Source organism: Salvelinus fontinalis, chromosome 2, assembly GCF_029448725.1.
Source record: "Salvelinus fontinalis isolate EN_2023a chromosome 2, ASM2944872v1, whole genome shotgun sequence".
NCBI classification, from domain to species: domain Eukaryota; kingdom Metazoa; phylum Chordata; class Actinopteri; order Salmoniformes; family Salmonidae; genus Salvelinus; species Salvelinus fontinalis.
The window spans coordinates 77,704,571-77,721,878 of NC_074666.1; the positions used below are offsets into that span (position 1 = coordinate 77,704,571).

Consider the following 17,308-nt stretch of genomic DNA (forward strand, 5'->3'; position numbering starts at 1 on the left):
TTAACTTATATGGTGATCACATCTAAACTTTCATTGTATTACTACGAAAACAGTTCGTCTTTCAATCACCCACGTGGGTATAACCAATAAGGAGATGGGAGATGCAGGACTTGAAGCGATCTGCGTCAGAAATAGGAATGACTTCTATTTTAGCCCTTGGCGTCGCGGACACTCGTTTGCGCACGCGAGCAGCGTGGGTGCAATAATTGAATAACATGGATTTCTAAATGTATTTTGCGACGTGTCTGGTCTAGTCCGCATGTTGCAACAAGTGCCTGAGCTAGTTAAGGCGGGAGTCAGGGACGTAATTTGTCAGACGTTAAACCTAGAAACCATATTTGATTGGCCAGATATACCCCGCCCCTCGACCCCCATCACTACACACAGGGCTCATACATGGCGCATTTGAAATTAAAATCATAAATAATAATAAATAAATGAAAACATTTAGACATTTCAGATTTTTTTTTCTCTGATTTTGAAAACTCCTCGCGATCGACTTGGAATGCTTCCAAGATTTACTTGTCGACCACGATCGACGGGTTGGTGACGCCTGATTTAGAAAAACAAAATGTAAGCAAAAATGCTCACAGTCATCAAGCTAGGTAAGAGATCATTATTAAATATGTGTAAGTTATTGACAGTTGGTTTAAGTTAAGACTAAACTAGATCAATGATAATTCAATAATCAATATTGTGTTGCATCTTTAACCAATAGCCTAACTAATGAACAACTCTTACAAATATAGTACAAAGTTTTAACTTTTGATTGACTTTATTAAGACATCCTCTATCAAATTTCAGCCAGTCCGCCCAGCCAACCCGAGCCGCCTGCACACCCGACCCCCACCAGTCTAGTCAATAACTCAACTCTGTCCCCAACAACTTCCTTCCCCTCTTTTTTTATGCCTCAAGGGAAAGGTTTGGAAAACAAAAGTTTAATCAAATACATTTTTGGGGGTGGTGTGCCTGTTTTATATGTTATTTTGCCATTAATACGTGTCACATATCAGTTTGCAAAAATTTATGAAAAATATAATAATTTAGTTAATGCATACAAACATATAAGGAATAAGCTGCATACAAACATTATCTCTTTTTTGCTTTCTTGAGTAAGGCAACTCCAAAATGCAGGTATTTCAGCATACCTCAGTGCTTTCTGTGGGGTTGGGGCAGCCAGCAGAAAATACAGGATTGTAGGGGCTGGTAATGTTCTCTAGTTGCGCCGTGATTGGCTCAGTGTTCTGTCATTCATGGGGACACTACGTCACCACAAAATCTACGGGGAGAGCTCAAAACTTCAAGCCCCTTGGGTGGTACCATAGAGTCCAAGAAGGCTCAAGGTCATTGGCCACAGATAAAAGGACGTCAAATGACATTATATCTACTGTAGCTGTGATTGGACTGATCATGTATGATGGAACATTTTATGTTTTTGCTTCTCTAATAACCAATTTCTGTCTTCATGCAAGTGACTGATTGAACGAATCCTCACTATCAGCATTTGCAATTTGGCAGTACGCCCAGAACCTTGTTTTGAGAACGAAAGGATATCTCAGTTTCAAGGTCTCAGCTTGGAGAGAAGAAGCTTTGTGAGGTATTGGTCTGTCACATGCATGAACCAGTATTGGTCTGTCACATGCATGAACCAAACCTTAATGATGAATTAATTATGAATCAGGAATAAGCTGAATCATGCAAATATAACTTGTCTGTGTAAGCAGTATATAAGAGAACTAACAGGACTGCCTCGGTGGAGCTCACTTCAGACTGGTACTTTATGCATCTAAGTTTGACTGATCTCTCCAGCTTCTGTTAATAAAGGATGATTCATTTAAGATTGACTTAAAGTGTCCCTGTGTAGAATTTCATCCTCATGAATCAAGTCGACAATCTACTGGCAAATCCTTTTCAATATTTGTCATATGAAGACAAATAATGAAGAGAAATTATAGCTAAAACGTATCGGTGTTGGGACTGCTGTTGGGACTCTGCTGTTGGGACAACTTTTGTAGGCCCTAATTTTGTGGGCACTGTTTGTCACTGTTATAGTGCAATTAATGTATTGTTTAGTGTTGTGTTGTGCTGTGCTGTGTAGTGGCTTTGCTGGCCTGCCACTAAAAATGTTGTTTGAGTTTCCCACACCAAGATTTACATGCTAAAATTGCCACTGAAAATGAGTGACAAAACATTACAGATAATTTCAAGTTACTAGTCTTAAATCAAAGTCGAGTCCCGAGTCTTGAGGCTCCACGTCAAAGTCAGGTCTCAAGTTATTTTATTTTATTCCAAGTCGAGTCTCAAGTCATCAAATTTGTGATGACTCCACACCTCTGGTCTGTCTTCACTAGTAGTCTACTTCGGAGCTGTGATGCCTGCGAGAAAGACCTGAGCACGTGACGGGCATTGGCTAATAATCAATAAATAAAATGTATTTATAGAGCCCTTTTTACAAAAGCAGTTATCACAAAGTGTTTATACAGAAACAGAGCCTAAAACCCCATAGAGCAAGCAATGCAGATGTAGAGGCACGGAGGCTAGGAAAAACTCCCTAAAAGGCATGAACCTAGGAAGAAATCTAGAGAGAAACCAGGCTCTGAGGGGTGGCCAGTCCTCTTCTGGCTATGCCAGTTGGAGACTATAAGAGTACATGGCCATTAAGGCCAGATCGTTCTTCAAGTTCAAACGTTCATAGAAGACCAGCAGGGTCAAATAATAATCACAGTGGTTTTAGAGGGTGCAAGAGGTCAGCACTTCTGGAGTTAATGTCAGAATTGAGATAGCTGAGAAAGCCATGTAAGTGAGAGGTGCTTTGGAGCAGGGTAATTGGTAAATATTATTTCAAGCCCCAGGGCACAATGGCCAAAAGGAATGGATTTTTTTAGGGGGCATTACAGCCACTCAAGGGCTGCAATGCCTATGGCCGTCGATGCCGCCGGGAAATTCGAGGCATGATGCGGGCATTGCCCGGTGTCGAGGGCAGTGACCCCAGAGTGGGCTGCAGGATGCTGGAGTTACCGCTGCTGGGATCACCGCCACTAGGATCACCATAGTTGGTCTGGTCACCGCCGCTGAGGTAACCGCCGCTGGGGTCACCATCGTTGGTCTGGTCAACGTCACTGAGGTCACCATCACCGAGTCACTGCTGCTGGGATCCCCATCGCTGGTGTCACTTTTGCTGGGCTCGTCACCGTCACTGCAGGGCTCACCATCCCTGAGTACAACATTGCCGGGGGCAGCACTGGCACTTCTCTTCTCCCCCTCTCCTCCGGCATTGCTGTTAGGACTGGGTAGCTGCTGCATCTCTCTCCTCTCTTACTGGTCCAAACTTTTATTGAAAATAAAATGAAAGACTAAAAGTCCAGAAGAGGAATCTGAACAAAAATAGGACTGGTTGTGCCTCTGCAGCGCAGGGTCTTGTTTTCACAGTTCTAGCTGCCTTTGGGTTGCCATAGCAACAAGTTCAGGGCTTGCACACAGATATAATGATTATAAAAATATTTGGCGGATAGGGAGGGCAGACCTGAATCCAGCAACTGTATCTAGCTGAATCCAGCAACTGTATCTAGCTAGCTAACAAGCTAGCTAGCAATGCTATGATCAGTGAGAACACACAAAAACACACAAAAATGTCTGAAAGTCCACAGAAAAGATTGGATGGCTCACAAAAGAGATGCTGAACAATCCTAAAAGTGGATTGTTTCAGCATGATATAGTTTAATGGGGTAGGGGGTTGGGGAGTTTTTTTGGGGGGGGGTGGTAGAAGTTTAACGGGGTAGGCGGTTGGGGAGTTTTTTTGGGGCGGGTTGGTAGAAGTTAGTAGGGATTTATTCTTTTATTGTTTTTGTATAATTTTTTCATGGTAGTACAGAATTGAGCAGATCATGATTAATCGTACATTCCAGCACTGTAGGTGGCGGCATGCACTTAAACGTTTGTTTGCGGACCGCCATGATGTAATAGAAGAAGATGAGCCAACGAAACTGCCTGGAACTACAAGTCCCGTGTGTCTTGCGTCAGCCGTGGTCCTCGAAGTGTTTAAACGTCAGAACCGAGCGGGAGAGAGCTTGTGGGACAGACAGCGCTGTTCTGGAAACAACTAGTTATACGCAGAAATTTCGATTTTGTAAGCATTGATACACGTTTCATACTACTTCAGAGACATTTTCGCTTGTAAATGTATTCAGGGAAACGTTTGTAAGGTCACACGTGAGGGGAGGTGCCATATTTATCAGATCAAATTGGTCGATGGCCGTACCAGGGCATGCCCTGCTCTTGCTAGCTTGCTAAGCTAGCTAACTAACTATAGCTAGTATGTCATGACTTTGTCAAGTCAGAACAACGTTAAGTAACTTGCTTTGATGGCTGTATTCTTGTGGAACATTTCCAGCTTTATCACACCGTTGGAAATGATCAACCATATTCAGCTTTTTCCACCTAGCTAGTTAGCCTCAACTATCCTGGCATGAGATGGTGTGTGCCAACTGTTTATAACTCGTTGGCAGATATGTTTATAGTGTCGTAACTATCTTGCTACTTGGCTAACATTAGTTAGCAAGGGTTTCCACTTCTTCCACAGGGTAGCACAATGATAGCAAGCTAGCAACATTTACAGACAGAGCAACTTTCCACCCCCTGTGTATATTAGCTCAAGTTAACTAACGTTAGCTAGCTAACTGAATGTTTATAACATCACTTCAAACTGCATGTGTGTTTGGTAACGCTAGGTCTTTGGCAGGTACTCTACTAGGTGGTAATTGATAATATAGTATGTGTTGCTTAAGTAAGTAGTGCATATTCTTGTTCATAAGTTAGTATGTTCCCCAGGTGTCCTGATGGCGACGGATGCTGTTGCACAGTTGGCCGACTCTCTGGCAAAAACCCAGGTGACTGAGGGAGAGTTGAGTTATAAAGGCCAAGGACGTAAATTCGACAATGCACAATCTGGTAAGAATTCCGACCATTGACTCATTATGTTTATGCTCCTCCAATTGTCATCCAATAGGTTGTTCAAGTACAAGGTGGTGTCCAATGCCAAATGTTTTTTTGTTGTATTTTTGTTTTTATTTTTTATAAAACTAGGCAAGTCAGTTTAGGAAAAAAATCTTGTTTACAATGACGGCCTACCCCGGCTAAACCCGGACGACGCTGGGCCGAATATGCGCGGCCCTATGGGACTCCCAATCACGTTCGGATGTGATACAGCCTGGATTTTAACCAGGGACTGTAGTGACTCCTCTTGCACTGGGATGCAGTGCCTTAGACCGGAGTGCCACTCGGAAGCCCAATGTATTGTTCTTCAAACAATCATGGTATGTGTCTTAAATCTTTCCCTCTGTCTTTCTTTCCAGTGGAAGAGATGGTGAAAGAGATCCAGGAGTTCAAGGGGTTACAAGCGCTCAGGCTGGAGGGGAACACTTATGGGGTGGAGGCAGCACAGGCCATCGCTAAAGCCCTGGAGACAAAGAGGGAATTTAAGGTACCAGTCACAGAGTGATTATGAGATGAAGTGTGTTTTGATTGCATTGTTCATGGTACAGAGGACAGGTATTCCACTGACTGCCACACGGAGAAAGATGGATGATATCATATTTTGATGAGATACCCATTGTTGCTTCTGTTCTATCTTGCTTTCATATCTGTCATATATATATATCTCTAGCTAGACAATATTTTAGCTGACCCTTTATATAACCCTCTCTCCATCAGTACTGTTACTGGAGTGACATGTTTACTGGGCGACTGCGTTCTGAGATCCCTCCAGCCCTGGTGAGACTTATTTAAAAAAAAATATTTAAAAAAATACTTACTCCCTTTGATAGATGAAAGATGGTCTGGGATTGTAAACTCAGCCTTCATTTCCCCTATTCAGAACTCCCTGGGTGCAGCCCTGATGACAGCAGGCGCCAGACTGACCGTGCTGGACCTCAGTGACAACGCCTTTGGACCAGATGGGGTGAAGGGCATCGAGAAGTTGCTCAAGAGCACTGCCTGTCACACACTGCAGGAACTGAGGCTCAACAACTGCGGCATGGGCATTGGTGGCGGCAAGGTGGGCAGAATGTCTCCAGTTTGATAGGAGCTGCATTGTGTTATTGAGCAGACTCCACAACATAAAGTTGCCCCCCTCCTAGTTGTAATGTAGTCAGTATAATTTCAGAGAAGATTTAAAGCTAATTTAACTTCTCATATGAAATATATAGCTTGTGTTAAGGTTGAATAGTGCTATCATTTGAGAAGTGATATCATGATTTAATATCTATCATGACAATCATAACTTTTTCCGAAGTAGTTTTTTCACTGCTCTGTATGTGTGGTCTCCTCAGATCTTAGCTGCAGCGTTGACGGAGTGCCATAAGCAGTCCAGTGCACAGGGCACCCCCCTCGGGCTGAAGGTGTTCATCGCAGGCAGAAACCGTCTGGAGAACGATGGGGCCACTGCCCTTGCCCAGGCCTTCCAGGTACAGACACTGGCTCCTGAGCTGAACATATCAGAATTTCTGACAGTCTGGACTTGTAGAGTATATGCAGCTTATCACCACAGTGGTTCACATGGAGCTCTTTAGCACTAGTACTGGCAGCAGCATGGATAAAATCTCCTTGAACACTCCAACGTAATGCCACTGAGTCTATGATTAAACTGACAGTGACAAGCCATATACTGTCTATATAGCTATCTCTGTCTGATGCTACTGTATGACCTCAGCTGATGGGTAGTCTGGAGGAGGTGCACGTGCCCCAGAATGGGATCAACCACCCTGGGGTGACTGCTCTGGCCACTGCCATGCAACACAACCCCCAGCTCCGGGTCCTCAACCTCAACGACAACACCTTCACCAAGAAAGGAGCTATCGCCATGGCACAGGTAGAGTAGGGGTTTGCTTGTGTACAAAGGCCGTATGACAATGAAACCCTCATGAAGTTGATGTATGCTCAAATGCACTTGCCATACTATGACTGACACTGCGTGTTTTGGGCCCCCTTCAGGCTCTGAAACATTTGCGCAGTGTCCAGGTGATAAACTTTGGAGACTGCCTGGTGCGTTCCGAGGGGGCTATAGCCATCGCAGAGGCAGTCACCGAGGGGCTTCCCATCCTCAAGGTACAGGGTAGCACTGGTCCCACCCTTGGCTGCACGAACATCTACTGCACTTGATTGTTAATTCATGTGTGTTCATACACCTGACTCATACCCATATATTTTTTTACCTCTTTGTCAGGAGCTGAATCTGTCATTCGGGGAGATCACAGGAGAAGCTGCACTGCTGGTGGCACAATCAGTCGAGGGCAAAGCCACACTGGAGAAACTGGACCTAAATGGTACATGATGGATACACACTTGACTTACAACACATGAAAACTGGATTGAAAATGTTGCATAGGCTAATAATGTTTTCATGTGGGACTTTGTGTTGTGTGTGTGTGTGTTGGTACTGTCAGGTAACTGCCTGGGGGAGGAGGGCTGTGATGCTCTCAGAGAGGTAATGGATGGCCTGAACATGGGAGACCTGCTGGGATCACTCAGGTACTGGATTGAAATATTAAATGAGTTTATACTTTTAGACTTACCCACACTGGACCTCAACCATCCTGTTTTTTATCACAAGCTGCCATGAGATAATCTTCTTGTGTAATCTTTGTCTACCTGCAGCGACGATGAAGGGGAGCCGGAGGAAGAAGAAGAGGATGATGATGATGAAGAAGAGGAGGATGATGATGATGAAGAAGAGGAGGATGACTATGAGGAGGAGGATGATGATGTGGAGGAAGAAGAGGACAGCAGTGTGAATCAGGTTTCCTCCCCTCCGTCAGTGCCCCGACCCCCAGATGCTGCCTCCTTCCTCTGCTTCCCCTCCCCCGACAAGCTGCTCAAACTGGGCACCAAGAGGGCCCTGCTCTTTGAACAGCAGGTTAAGACACTCTGTCATGAATACCTTACACAGCAAACTACTTAGTGGAAACCTGAGGTGACATACGTACAGTGTGTCAGTAGGCTGAAACAGGTTGATGGTGACGTGTTTAACCTTTTGTCCTTGTTCTTCTCTTTCCAGGTAGATATGGCTGATGCTGGTAAGACAGCGGAGGCTTTCCTGAAAATCTCCTCTGTGTACAATGAGGAAGATGAAGAGGTTAAGAGTGCTGTCCTAGACAGTATTGGTAAGGGCCACTTATCTTATTTCTGAGTACTTACTGAAGACATGGGGCAGATGACCAAGTCCATGGATATGTGACTGTTTCCGTTCATCTGTATGACCGCATGTTAAGTATATGTCCTCTTTGTTATGCAGATGCAATTCTCAGGAAAGCCTTCGCAAGCCCCTCCTTCCAAGGTTACAACTTTGTATCATCGCTGTTAGTAATGCTGGGACTCCTCAAGGTACACGTTCTATGAATTTCTAGAAAAACTCCTGGTTTTATTCTGCCTTGTATTATTGTAGCCCTCATGTCTTGCCCTCATGTCTCCCCCTGTCTCATTCAGAGTGAGGACAAGGTGAAGCCGGTACATGTGGTGCCTGGTCATTTGCAGGCACTGGAGTACGTCGTGCGTCAGGACTACTTCCCCCAGGACCACATCGCTGTGCTGGAGGCCTTCATGTCCCGGTAAGGGCATGAGTGATGGGCGGCAGCGTAGCTCTCAGGTACCCTCTCCGACTGCAGATTAACACACCACATTGGCACAAAGTTCCCCAAGGATAATGCCAACATGCTCCAAATTGCACAATGTTCCTATGTTGTCAGGCTGCTGCGTCTAAAAACAGTAAAGATGAAAGGTGAAACTGTCCATCATTGCAACGGTGTGACTGTATATTTGTGACTTTCAGACACGTCCAGGCCCTGGAGTCGTGCAGCAGCGCCAGGAACATCCTCAAGTCCACGCTGGAGCATGTCAGGCCTGAGAACTGAGTCACACCGGGCCGCACAGACACACTCACGGATTTATGAACAGAACAATTCCCACCCCCAGACATAAGGGGGCCCTTAGCGCACACAACAAGGACTTAACTGTTGCACTGCACTCTATTTCGCCAACTCAGAAGACTCACAGCTGGAGCCTTGCCCATCATCTTATGGGCGTACATTATTTTATGGATGGACCGATTTGAAATATTGCAGACAAACATTTGGGAGATGAATGGTGTATCCTGCCTCACCTGCAGTGAAAGGACTGAAATGTGATCTTAAACACAGGTTCTCTCCATATTTACCCATTAAGTAATGGTTTTATATTAAATATAAAGGGTTAAATGGATATAAAATATAAATGTGTGATATGGGCTGCTGTGGAAATGTGATTTTGATTTGAATCAAAAGGGAAGAACTGAATAAATTGTTGATTTCTTTGTTGCAGCTATTAAACAGACACTATTTGGGTGTCTGTATACTAAATGGCCTGGGAACATTTCAATTTCACAATTTAGCAAGCACTACCCTGAATAAGGATCTAGTCCAACCATGTTTACTTTTTACAGTGGGAAGAAACTATTGATCCAGGTGTAGGTTCTTTCTCCTCCCAAATTCTGAAACCTACACTGAATAAAAATATAAATGCAACATGCAACAATTTCAAAAGATTTTTCTTAGTTACAGTTGTTAAAAGGAAATCAGTCAATTGAAATAAATTCATTAGGCCTTAATCTATGGATTTCACATGACTGGGCAGGGGTGCAGCCATGGGTGGGCCTGGGAGGGCATAGGCAGACCCACTTGGGAGCCAGGCACTGCCAATCAGAATGAGTTTTTCTGCACAATAGGGCTTTATTACAGACAGAAATACTCCTCAGCACCCCCCGCCCTTTCTGACGATCCCGCAGGCGAAGAAGCCGGATGATGTCCTGGGCTGGCGTTGTTGAACTCGCTGTCAATTTATAGAGTAATTTATGTACTTAGGAATAACCCTGGCAGGTTTGGCGTTAAAATCATGTTCTAATTTTCTTTTATGTAGGACACGCGCACTGGTTGAATCAATGTTGTCTAACCAACTTGGAATATACTTTGAGTTGACGTCTATGTCAGTGGGACAGTTGGCTACCTTCGACCTCTAATCTGTCAAATGTATTGCCAAAGTGTTCATTTGAGGTTAGGTTTCGCAGGGGCTGAGAGACACGACGAAAGAATTTATCAAAGCAGTGTGTGTGAGACCCCTCACTGTTGCAAGTGTTCAGTCATTCTAGCAATGCAGAAGTCTATATTTATCAAATAGAAAATGTTATGGAATGCTGCTGAATAACAACCAGATACGTATTTTTAGATTCAATAACTAAACTTTTAAGTCTTAAAATATGCGTTAAATAAATACTTACAATCCTCCTGGCATTGGAAAAGTGATTTTATGAGTCCCGAGGGAAAGCCTATCGGTGCGTAAAGGTTTAAAGTTGGAGACGGGATTCTCCATGTCTTTGAATATTTTTGTTCCAATGTCGCTATAAGAAGTTGTCTAATGTACTATTTTCCACTGTATTTACAATATGTATTCAAAGTTGTGAGACTAAAAAATTGGGAGAGAATTTGTCTTTTGAGAGGCGTTCGTTAGGCCTACAGTCAAATCCCGTTTGTGTTTTGATGTCTTTTAACCAAAACCCCCGCAGATGTGTTCCTTTGCGGATTGCCTCTCTAGGTGGCTAGTTGCGGTTTTTATGCTCTTGGTCATACTTTTACCAGCTCAAGTGGGAAAGTGCCCAAGGTTCTGCATCTGGGACAACTCCAAACTCACCATGGCCTGTATCGGCAAGAATCTGACTTAGGTTCCCCCCATCATAGATGAGGTGAGATGCCAATGAATCAAAATGATCAATGATAATGATAATGTTTTACAAGTTATTTCATGTGGTTTAAACCTTAATTTATGGCATGCATGCAGTGCTGTAATTTTGCTATTCATCCACCCACACATTTTCTTTTTTCCTTTTCCATATTTAAACCTCCCCTACGTTTTCTATTTCTCATTCCTAATTCCTTTCCCTCAAATTACAGTGAAACTGGACCTGAGTAAAAACGACATCCAGGTGCTGCCGACCCATGCGTTTCTGCAAATCCCACACCTCACCCTGCAGCGGTATAACATCAGGACGGTATGTGAAGGGGCCTTCCGCACCCTGGGCCGCCTGGTCTCCCTCAACCTGGCCAACAACAACATCGAGATCCTTTACCAGGTGAGGTAGCGGCTGGCACAGTCACCGGGGACATTGGGTAAACAAATAAATGTCTGTTTTGGTGAGTGAAGCACCAGATCAGATTGATGTAGAATCCTCTAGTAACATTGATACCTACATGGTACCTTTCAGGTGCAAGTTATGTTGTACACATAGCTGTCACTTATTGCACAAAGGCCACACTCCCATCCACCAACTTTCTTAGCTGTTTAATGTTACATGCATCATGCCTGTTCCCTAACTCTCCCTCTCTCCCCATCCAACAGGAGTCTTTTGACTGCCTGTCATCCCTTAAGCAGCTGATGTTGGACCATAACCGTGTTGAGGAGATCCAGCCAGGGGCCTTCACTCCGCTAGGCTTCCTCAACATGCTGTCCCTCACACATAACCAGCTGGTGTACATCCCCAACATGGCCTTCCAGGGCCTGCACAACATCAAGTGGCTGTGTCTCAGTCGCAACTCCCTCAACAACCTGGCCATGGAGGCCTTCGCTGGCCTCTTCACCGTCACACGCCTCAGCCTCGACCACAATGAGCTGCATTTCTTCCCCACACAGACTATGAGCCGGTGTGAAACTGTGCAGATGTTTGACACTATTGTGCAATGGTGCCCTGGTGCAATAGTATTTAAGCTTGACACTTGACCTGTTTATGTTCTGTCCATTTTCTTTCCTTTATTTAAGACTGGCTCAAGTCACCTGCCTGGACCTGAGCTACAACCCCATGACCTACCTGTGTGAGGATACTGTCTCCATGCCGAAGCTCACCCACCTCTACCTGGACCACATGTCCCTCCAGGACCTCTGACACAGCCATGTCCCAGGCACACCCTCCTCTCCCACCTGGACCTCAGCCACAACCAGCTGCGCTACCTGGAGCCTCTCTCTGGCCCCATGGAGCTAGCCCGCCTCAACCTAACAGGAAACCCCATCCACTGTAATTGCTACCTGAGGCCCCTGAAGGAGTGGACCAAGAAAGGGAAGATGAAGTTGATGGGGGTCTGCGCAGGTCCCCCTCACCTCTGACGAGCCCCTGGAGGCAGTGGGGCCTATGGAGCTGCGCTGCCGGAGCAGGGAGCACATGATAAAGGAGGAGTTTGAAGAGCAGGGAGCGTGCACTGCCCACAGCCAAGCCTAAAAAGAAGAGCAAGTGTCCGGATAACTGTGTCTGCGATGTGAGTTGCTGTTGTTGTTAATACTGAGATGGTGTATGGGTGCTGAGGGATGATGCAATGTTGTGCCACAAATTATGTTCAAACTTGCTGCCATGACAGCACACTTGCCATCATACTCAGAGAGAAATTGGACTGATAATTCAGTCATCCATATAAAAACTGCTCTCCAATTCTTGTTTGAAAATGTCCCTATGAACCCATCTACCTCTCTCTGCCCCCTGCTTAGGTGAAGGCTCAGCACGCCACATGTGAGAACCGTGGTCACACCAAAGTTCCCTACGGCTTCCCCTCTAATACCCAGCTCCTGGACCTTCGCAGCAACCATTTCCATTACGTCCCTAGCAACAGTTTCCCTGGTACAGACCAGGTGGTCTCTCTGCATCTGGAGCACTGCAAGGTCCGTGAGATAGAAGGCGGTGCCTTCCGGGGAATGAAGGGCCTGGTCTACCTCTACCTGTCGGACAATGACCTCACCTCCCTGGGCTCAGACTTTCACTGGGGCCCCTGAACTCACCTACATTCACCTGGAAGGGAACCAGCTGGCCATGTTCCCTGGAGCTGCCCTGGCCCCCCTGCCCAGCCTGCTTGTGCTCCACCTGGGAACACTGTCGGTAAGCTGGAGCGGGCAGGCCAGCTCTCCTCAGTCCCCAAGCTGAGAGGACTCTACCTGACCAATAGCACCATAGCCACTATAGCCCCCGGCGCTCTCAAGTCCACCCACCTAAATACTCTTCATCTGGGGTCCAATCAGCTTGCTGAGGTGCCTACCGACGGGCTGTCCAGGGCCTCCAGTTTGATCGAGCTCTACCTCTCCAGAAATTCCATTTGCTGGGTCGAACCAAAGGCGTTCCTTCCTGTGTCTAAGAGCCTAAGGCAGCTGTATATGGATGACATGGGTCTGGAGAAGGTAAGAGAGATAAAGAGATGTATTTTCCCAGGTTTGTGTTGATAAATTCTCTATCTGCAGAATTGGGATCAATAGAATCTCAAGTTATCAATGAAAAACTGCCCATTAATTTCTATGAAGAATCCACTTTCTGAGTGGTTACTTCTATTCTCTTCATAGATGTCCAGAGACTCCCTGGTGGGGCTGGGCTCTGGGCTGACCACTCTGTCTCTGGGGGGGAACCAGCTGGAGGAACTGCCTGACCTGAGCCCACTCACTGGGCTGGAGGTCATCAACCTGGCCCACAACCCCCTGCTATGTGATTGCACCCTGATGCCACTCCGCAGGTCAATAGTCCACTGCTTTGTGAATGACCAGTTTGTGTATGCTGCTGTGCAAAGGAGTCATGCACATGCATGCACATAAAGTAAATCAACATTTCATTGGTCACATGCTTCGTAAACAACAGGTGTCGATTAACAGTGAAATCCTTACTTACGGGTCCTTCTCCAACATTGCAGAGTTAAGTTAAAAAAATATTTTTAAATAGAAATAGTGACACAAAGAAAAATACACAGTGACTAACAAATAACAATGAAGAGTAAAAGTAACATGGTTATATACAGGGAGAACCACTACTGAGTCGATGTGCAGTGGTAAGAGTTAATTGAGGTAGCAATGTACATATAGGTGGGGGTAGCAGCAGCAGCGTGTGGTCATTTTGTAATTTTTATTAGGATCCCCATTAGCTAACGCTGTAGTGCTAGCTAATCTTCCTGGGGTCCAAATGTGAGAGTGAGTGTGTGTGGCGTCAGTACGCATGTGTGCGCGTGTTATGTGCGTGTTGCAATGTCAGTAACTATGTGTGAGTGTGTAGGTAGAGTACAATGTGTGTTCATAGAGTCAGTGCAAGAGTTGGTGCAAAAAAGGGTAAATGCAGGTAGTCTGTGTAGCGATTTGATTAGCTATTTAGCAGTCTTATGGCTTGGGTTGTCAGACGGTTATTGTCAAGCAAAAGACTGTCGCTCTCACTGTAATTTACCGTTAATTAACATAAACATGTTTAGCATCTCCAGGCCTCCATGCATGAGGCCTGTGGTGCCTTGCAGTCGGATTCCAAGCAGTTGCATTAGTAAGCGACGATGGGGGGAAAGAAGCATGGTCCTCCCTTTGTCACAACTGTGTTGGTGTGAGTGGACCATGTTAATTCCTTAGTGACGTGGACACCGAAGAACTTGAAGCTCTCAACCCACTCCACTACAGCCCGGTCAACGTGGATGGAGGTGTGCTCGGCCCTCCTTTTCTTGTAGTCCACAACAAACTCCTTTGTCTTGCTCATATTGAGAGGTTGTTGTCCTGACACCACACTGACAGGTCTCTGACCTCCTCCATATAGGCTGTCTCATTGTCGTCGGTGATCAGGCCAACCACCGTCGTATCGTCAGCAAACTTAATGATAATATTGGAGTCGTGCGCAGCAACGCAGTCGTGGGTGAACAGGGAGTACAGGAGGGGACTAAGCACTCAACCCTGAGGAGCCCCTGTGTTGAGGGTCAGCGTGTCAGATGTGTTGTTGCCTATCCTCACCACCTGGGGTCGACCCATCAGGTATCCAGTTGCAGAGGGAGGTGTTCAGTCCCAGGGTCCTGAGCTTAGTGATGAGCTTGGAGGGCACTATGGTGTTGAACGCTGAGCTGTAGTCGATCAACAGCATTTTCACATAGGTGTTCCTCTTGTCCAGGTGGGAGATGGAAGTGTGGCGTGCAATAGAGATTGTGTCATCTGTTGGGGCAGAATGCAAATTAGAGTTGGTCCAGTGTGTCTGGGATGATGGTGTTGATGTGAACCATGACCAGCTTTTCAAAGCAAGAGTGCTACGGGGCGATAGTAATTTAGACAGGTTACCTTGGCGTTCTTGGGCATAGGGACTATAGTTGTCTGCTTGAAACATGTAGGTATTACAGACTGGGTCAGGGAGAGGTACACACAAATGATTTAACTCTGCTAACCCTCAGGCTCTAATACTTTGCGTCCCCGCTCTTTGCTCAGGTGGATGGAGAATGTCTGAAGATTCTCTGAAGATGATAGCCACCTGTGGTCACCCTCCTGAGTTCCGGGGCCAAAGTGTGAGGGATGTCCATGTCTTTAAGAGCTGTCCAGGGGAGAGTGCTTCTCCTGGCAAGACCCTCAAAGGATTCAAGGATACAAAATCAATCGAACCCAAACCCACTCTCCTCAAGGTGACCATGGCAATTGCCAAGCCAGTAAAGGCTAAACCCATGCCAACCAAGCCCAAAGCCAAGCCTCTGAAGAACCCTAAGGCACCAGCATCACAAAAAACAAGAAGACTGTAATAAAAAGTAGGAAATCAGTGATGTAAATGGCTATAAGTCTACTGCTTGGACAGAACTCTATATGCACCAAATGGACAAGTGCTATTTCATCTCACCTCACTGAATGTAATTTGAGCATGCAGAAATGTGTTTTACATTTTTTTATTTGTGAGTCTTGAAGTTCATTTTCTGATTTGATTTTCAGTCTATTTTAGTACCTGGATGCCGGGATGCAAGAGACCCAAAGCCCTATTTGCAGTACCATATATTTCCACCAAGTGTCCCATGATGCTATTAGATTTTTCTGCTCTAGTTCGACCAACTTTTCTATTACACATACAATGTTATGTTTCATATATATTTCATACATATCCTTTGTGCAAATGAAGAACAAGGCTGAATATATACACTGCTCAAAAAAATAAAGGGAACACTTAAACAACACAATATAACTCCAAGTCAATCACACTTCTGTGAAATCAAACTGTCCACTTAGGAAGCAACACTGATTGACAATAAATTTCACATGCTGTTGTGCAAATGGAATAGACAAAAGGTGGAAATTATAGGCAATTAGCAAGACACCCCCCAAAACAGGAGTGATTCTGCAGGTGGTGACCACAGACCACTTCTCAGTTCCTATGCTTCCTGGCTGATGTTTTGGTCACTTTTGAATGCTGGCGGTGCTCTCACTCTAGTGGTAGCATGAGACGGAGTCTACAACCCACACAAGTGGCTCAGGTAGTGCAGTTCATCCAGGATGGCACATCAATGCGAACTGTGGCAAAAAGGTTTGCTGTGTCTGTCAGCGTAGTGTCCAGAGCATACAGGCGCTACCAGGAGACAGGCCAGTACATCAGGAGACGTGGAGGAGGCCGTAGGAGGGCAACAACCCAGCAGCAGGACCGCTACCTCCGCCTTAGTGCAAGGAGGTGCACTGCCAGCGCCCTGCAAATGACCTCCAGCAGGCCACAAATGTGCATGTGTCTGCTCAAACGGTCAGAAACAGACTCCATGAGGGTGGTATGAGGGCCCGACGTCCACAGATGGGGGTTGTGCTTACAGCCCAACACCGTGCAGGACGTTTGGCATTTGCCAGAGAACACCAAGATTGGCAAATTCGCCACTGGCGCCCTGTGCTCTTCACAGATGAAAGCAGGTTCACACTGAGCACATGTGACAGACGTGACAGAGTCTGGAGAAGCCGTGGAGAACGTTCTGCTGCCTGCAACATCCTCCAGCATGACCGGTTTGGCGATGGGTCAGTCATGGTGTGGGGTGGCATTTCTTTGTGGGGCCGCACAGCCCTCCATGTGCTCGCTAGAGGTAGCCTGACTGCCATTAGGTACGGAGATGAGATCCTCAGACCCCTTGTGAGACCATATGCTGACACATGCACATTTGTGGCCTGCTGGAGGTCATTTTGCAGGGCTCTGGCAGCGCACCTCCTTGCACTAAGGCGGAGGTAGCGGTCCTGCTGCTGGGTTGTTGCCCTCCTACGGCCTCCTCCACGTCTCCTGATGTACTGGCCTGTCTCCTGGTAGCGCCTGCATGCTCTGGACACTACGCTGACAGACACAGCAAAACTTTTTGCCACAGTTCGCATTGATGTGCCATCCTGGATGAACTGCACTACCTGAGCCACTTGTGTGGGTTGTAGACTCCGTCTCATGCTACCACTAGAGTGAGAGCACCGCCAGCATTCAAAAGTGACCAAAACATCAGCCAGGAAGCATAGGAACTGAGAAGTGGTCTGTGGTCACCAC

The 17,308-nt window shown here is 46.0% G+C and overlaps 1 protein-coding gene and 1 pseudogene across 2 annotated transcripts; both read left to right on the forward strand.

Moving 5' to 3' along the window:
• The first annotated feature begins 4,010 nt into the window (after window positions 1-4,010).
• On the forward strand, window positions 4,011-10,313 carry LOC129827373 (ran GTPase-activating protein 1-like). Of its 2 annotated transcripts, none has more exons than XM_055888153.1 (15): window positions 4,011-4,126; window positions 4,828-4,947; window positions 5,352-5,479; window positions 5,710-5,769; window positions 5,873-6,052; window positions 6,327-6,461; window positions 6,707-6,865; window positions 6,988-7,101; window positions 7,220-7,319; window positions 7,440-7,524; window positions 7,651-7,909; window positions 8,051-8,156; window positions 8,288-8,376; window positions 8,479-8,600; window positions 8,822-10,313. In XM_055888153.1, the coding sequence occupies exons 2-15, from the start codon at window positions 4,836-4,838 to the stop codon at window positions 8,901-8,903; spliced, it is 1,731 nt and encodes a 576-aa protein (XP_055744128.1). In that variant the 5' UTR covers window positions 4,011-4,126; window positions 4,828-4,835; the 3' UTR covers window positions 8,904-10,313. The 2 variants fall into 2 exon arrangements, with proteins under 2 accessions (XP_055744128.1, XP_055744137.1); XM_055888162.1 differs by having other exon boundaries at window positions 4,012-4,126; window positions 8,479-8,638; window positions 8,822-8,908.
• Window positions 10,314-10,409: 96 nt separating this feature from the next.
• On the forward strand, window positions 10,410-16,326 carry LOC129827385 (chondroadherin-like protein; annotated as a pseudogene).
• The last annotated feature ends 982 nt before the right edge of the window (window positions 16,327-17,308 follow it).

Excerpts from the sequence above, each read along its gene's own strand:
- LOC129827373 (XM_055888153.1), top strand. The coding sequence starts at position 4,836 with ATGGCGACGGATGCTGTTGCACAGTTGGCCGACTCTCTGGCAAAAACC. Across the intron at positions 5,770-5,872 it reads CTGAGATCCCTCCAGCCCTG|AACTCCCTGGGTGCAGCCCT; the intron begins GTGAGACTTATT and ends TCCCCTATTCAG. Across the intron at positions 7,320-7,439 it reads GGAGAAACTGGACCTAAATG|GTAACTGCCTGGGGGAGGAG; the intron begins GTACATGATGGA and ends TGGTACTGTCAG.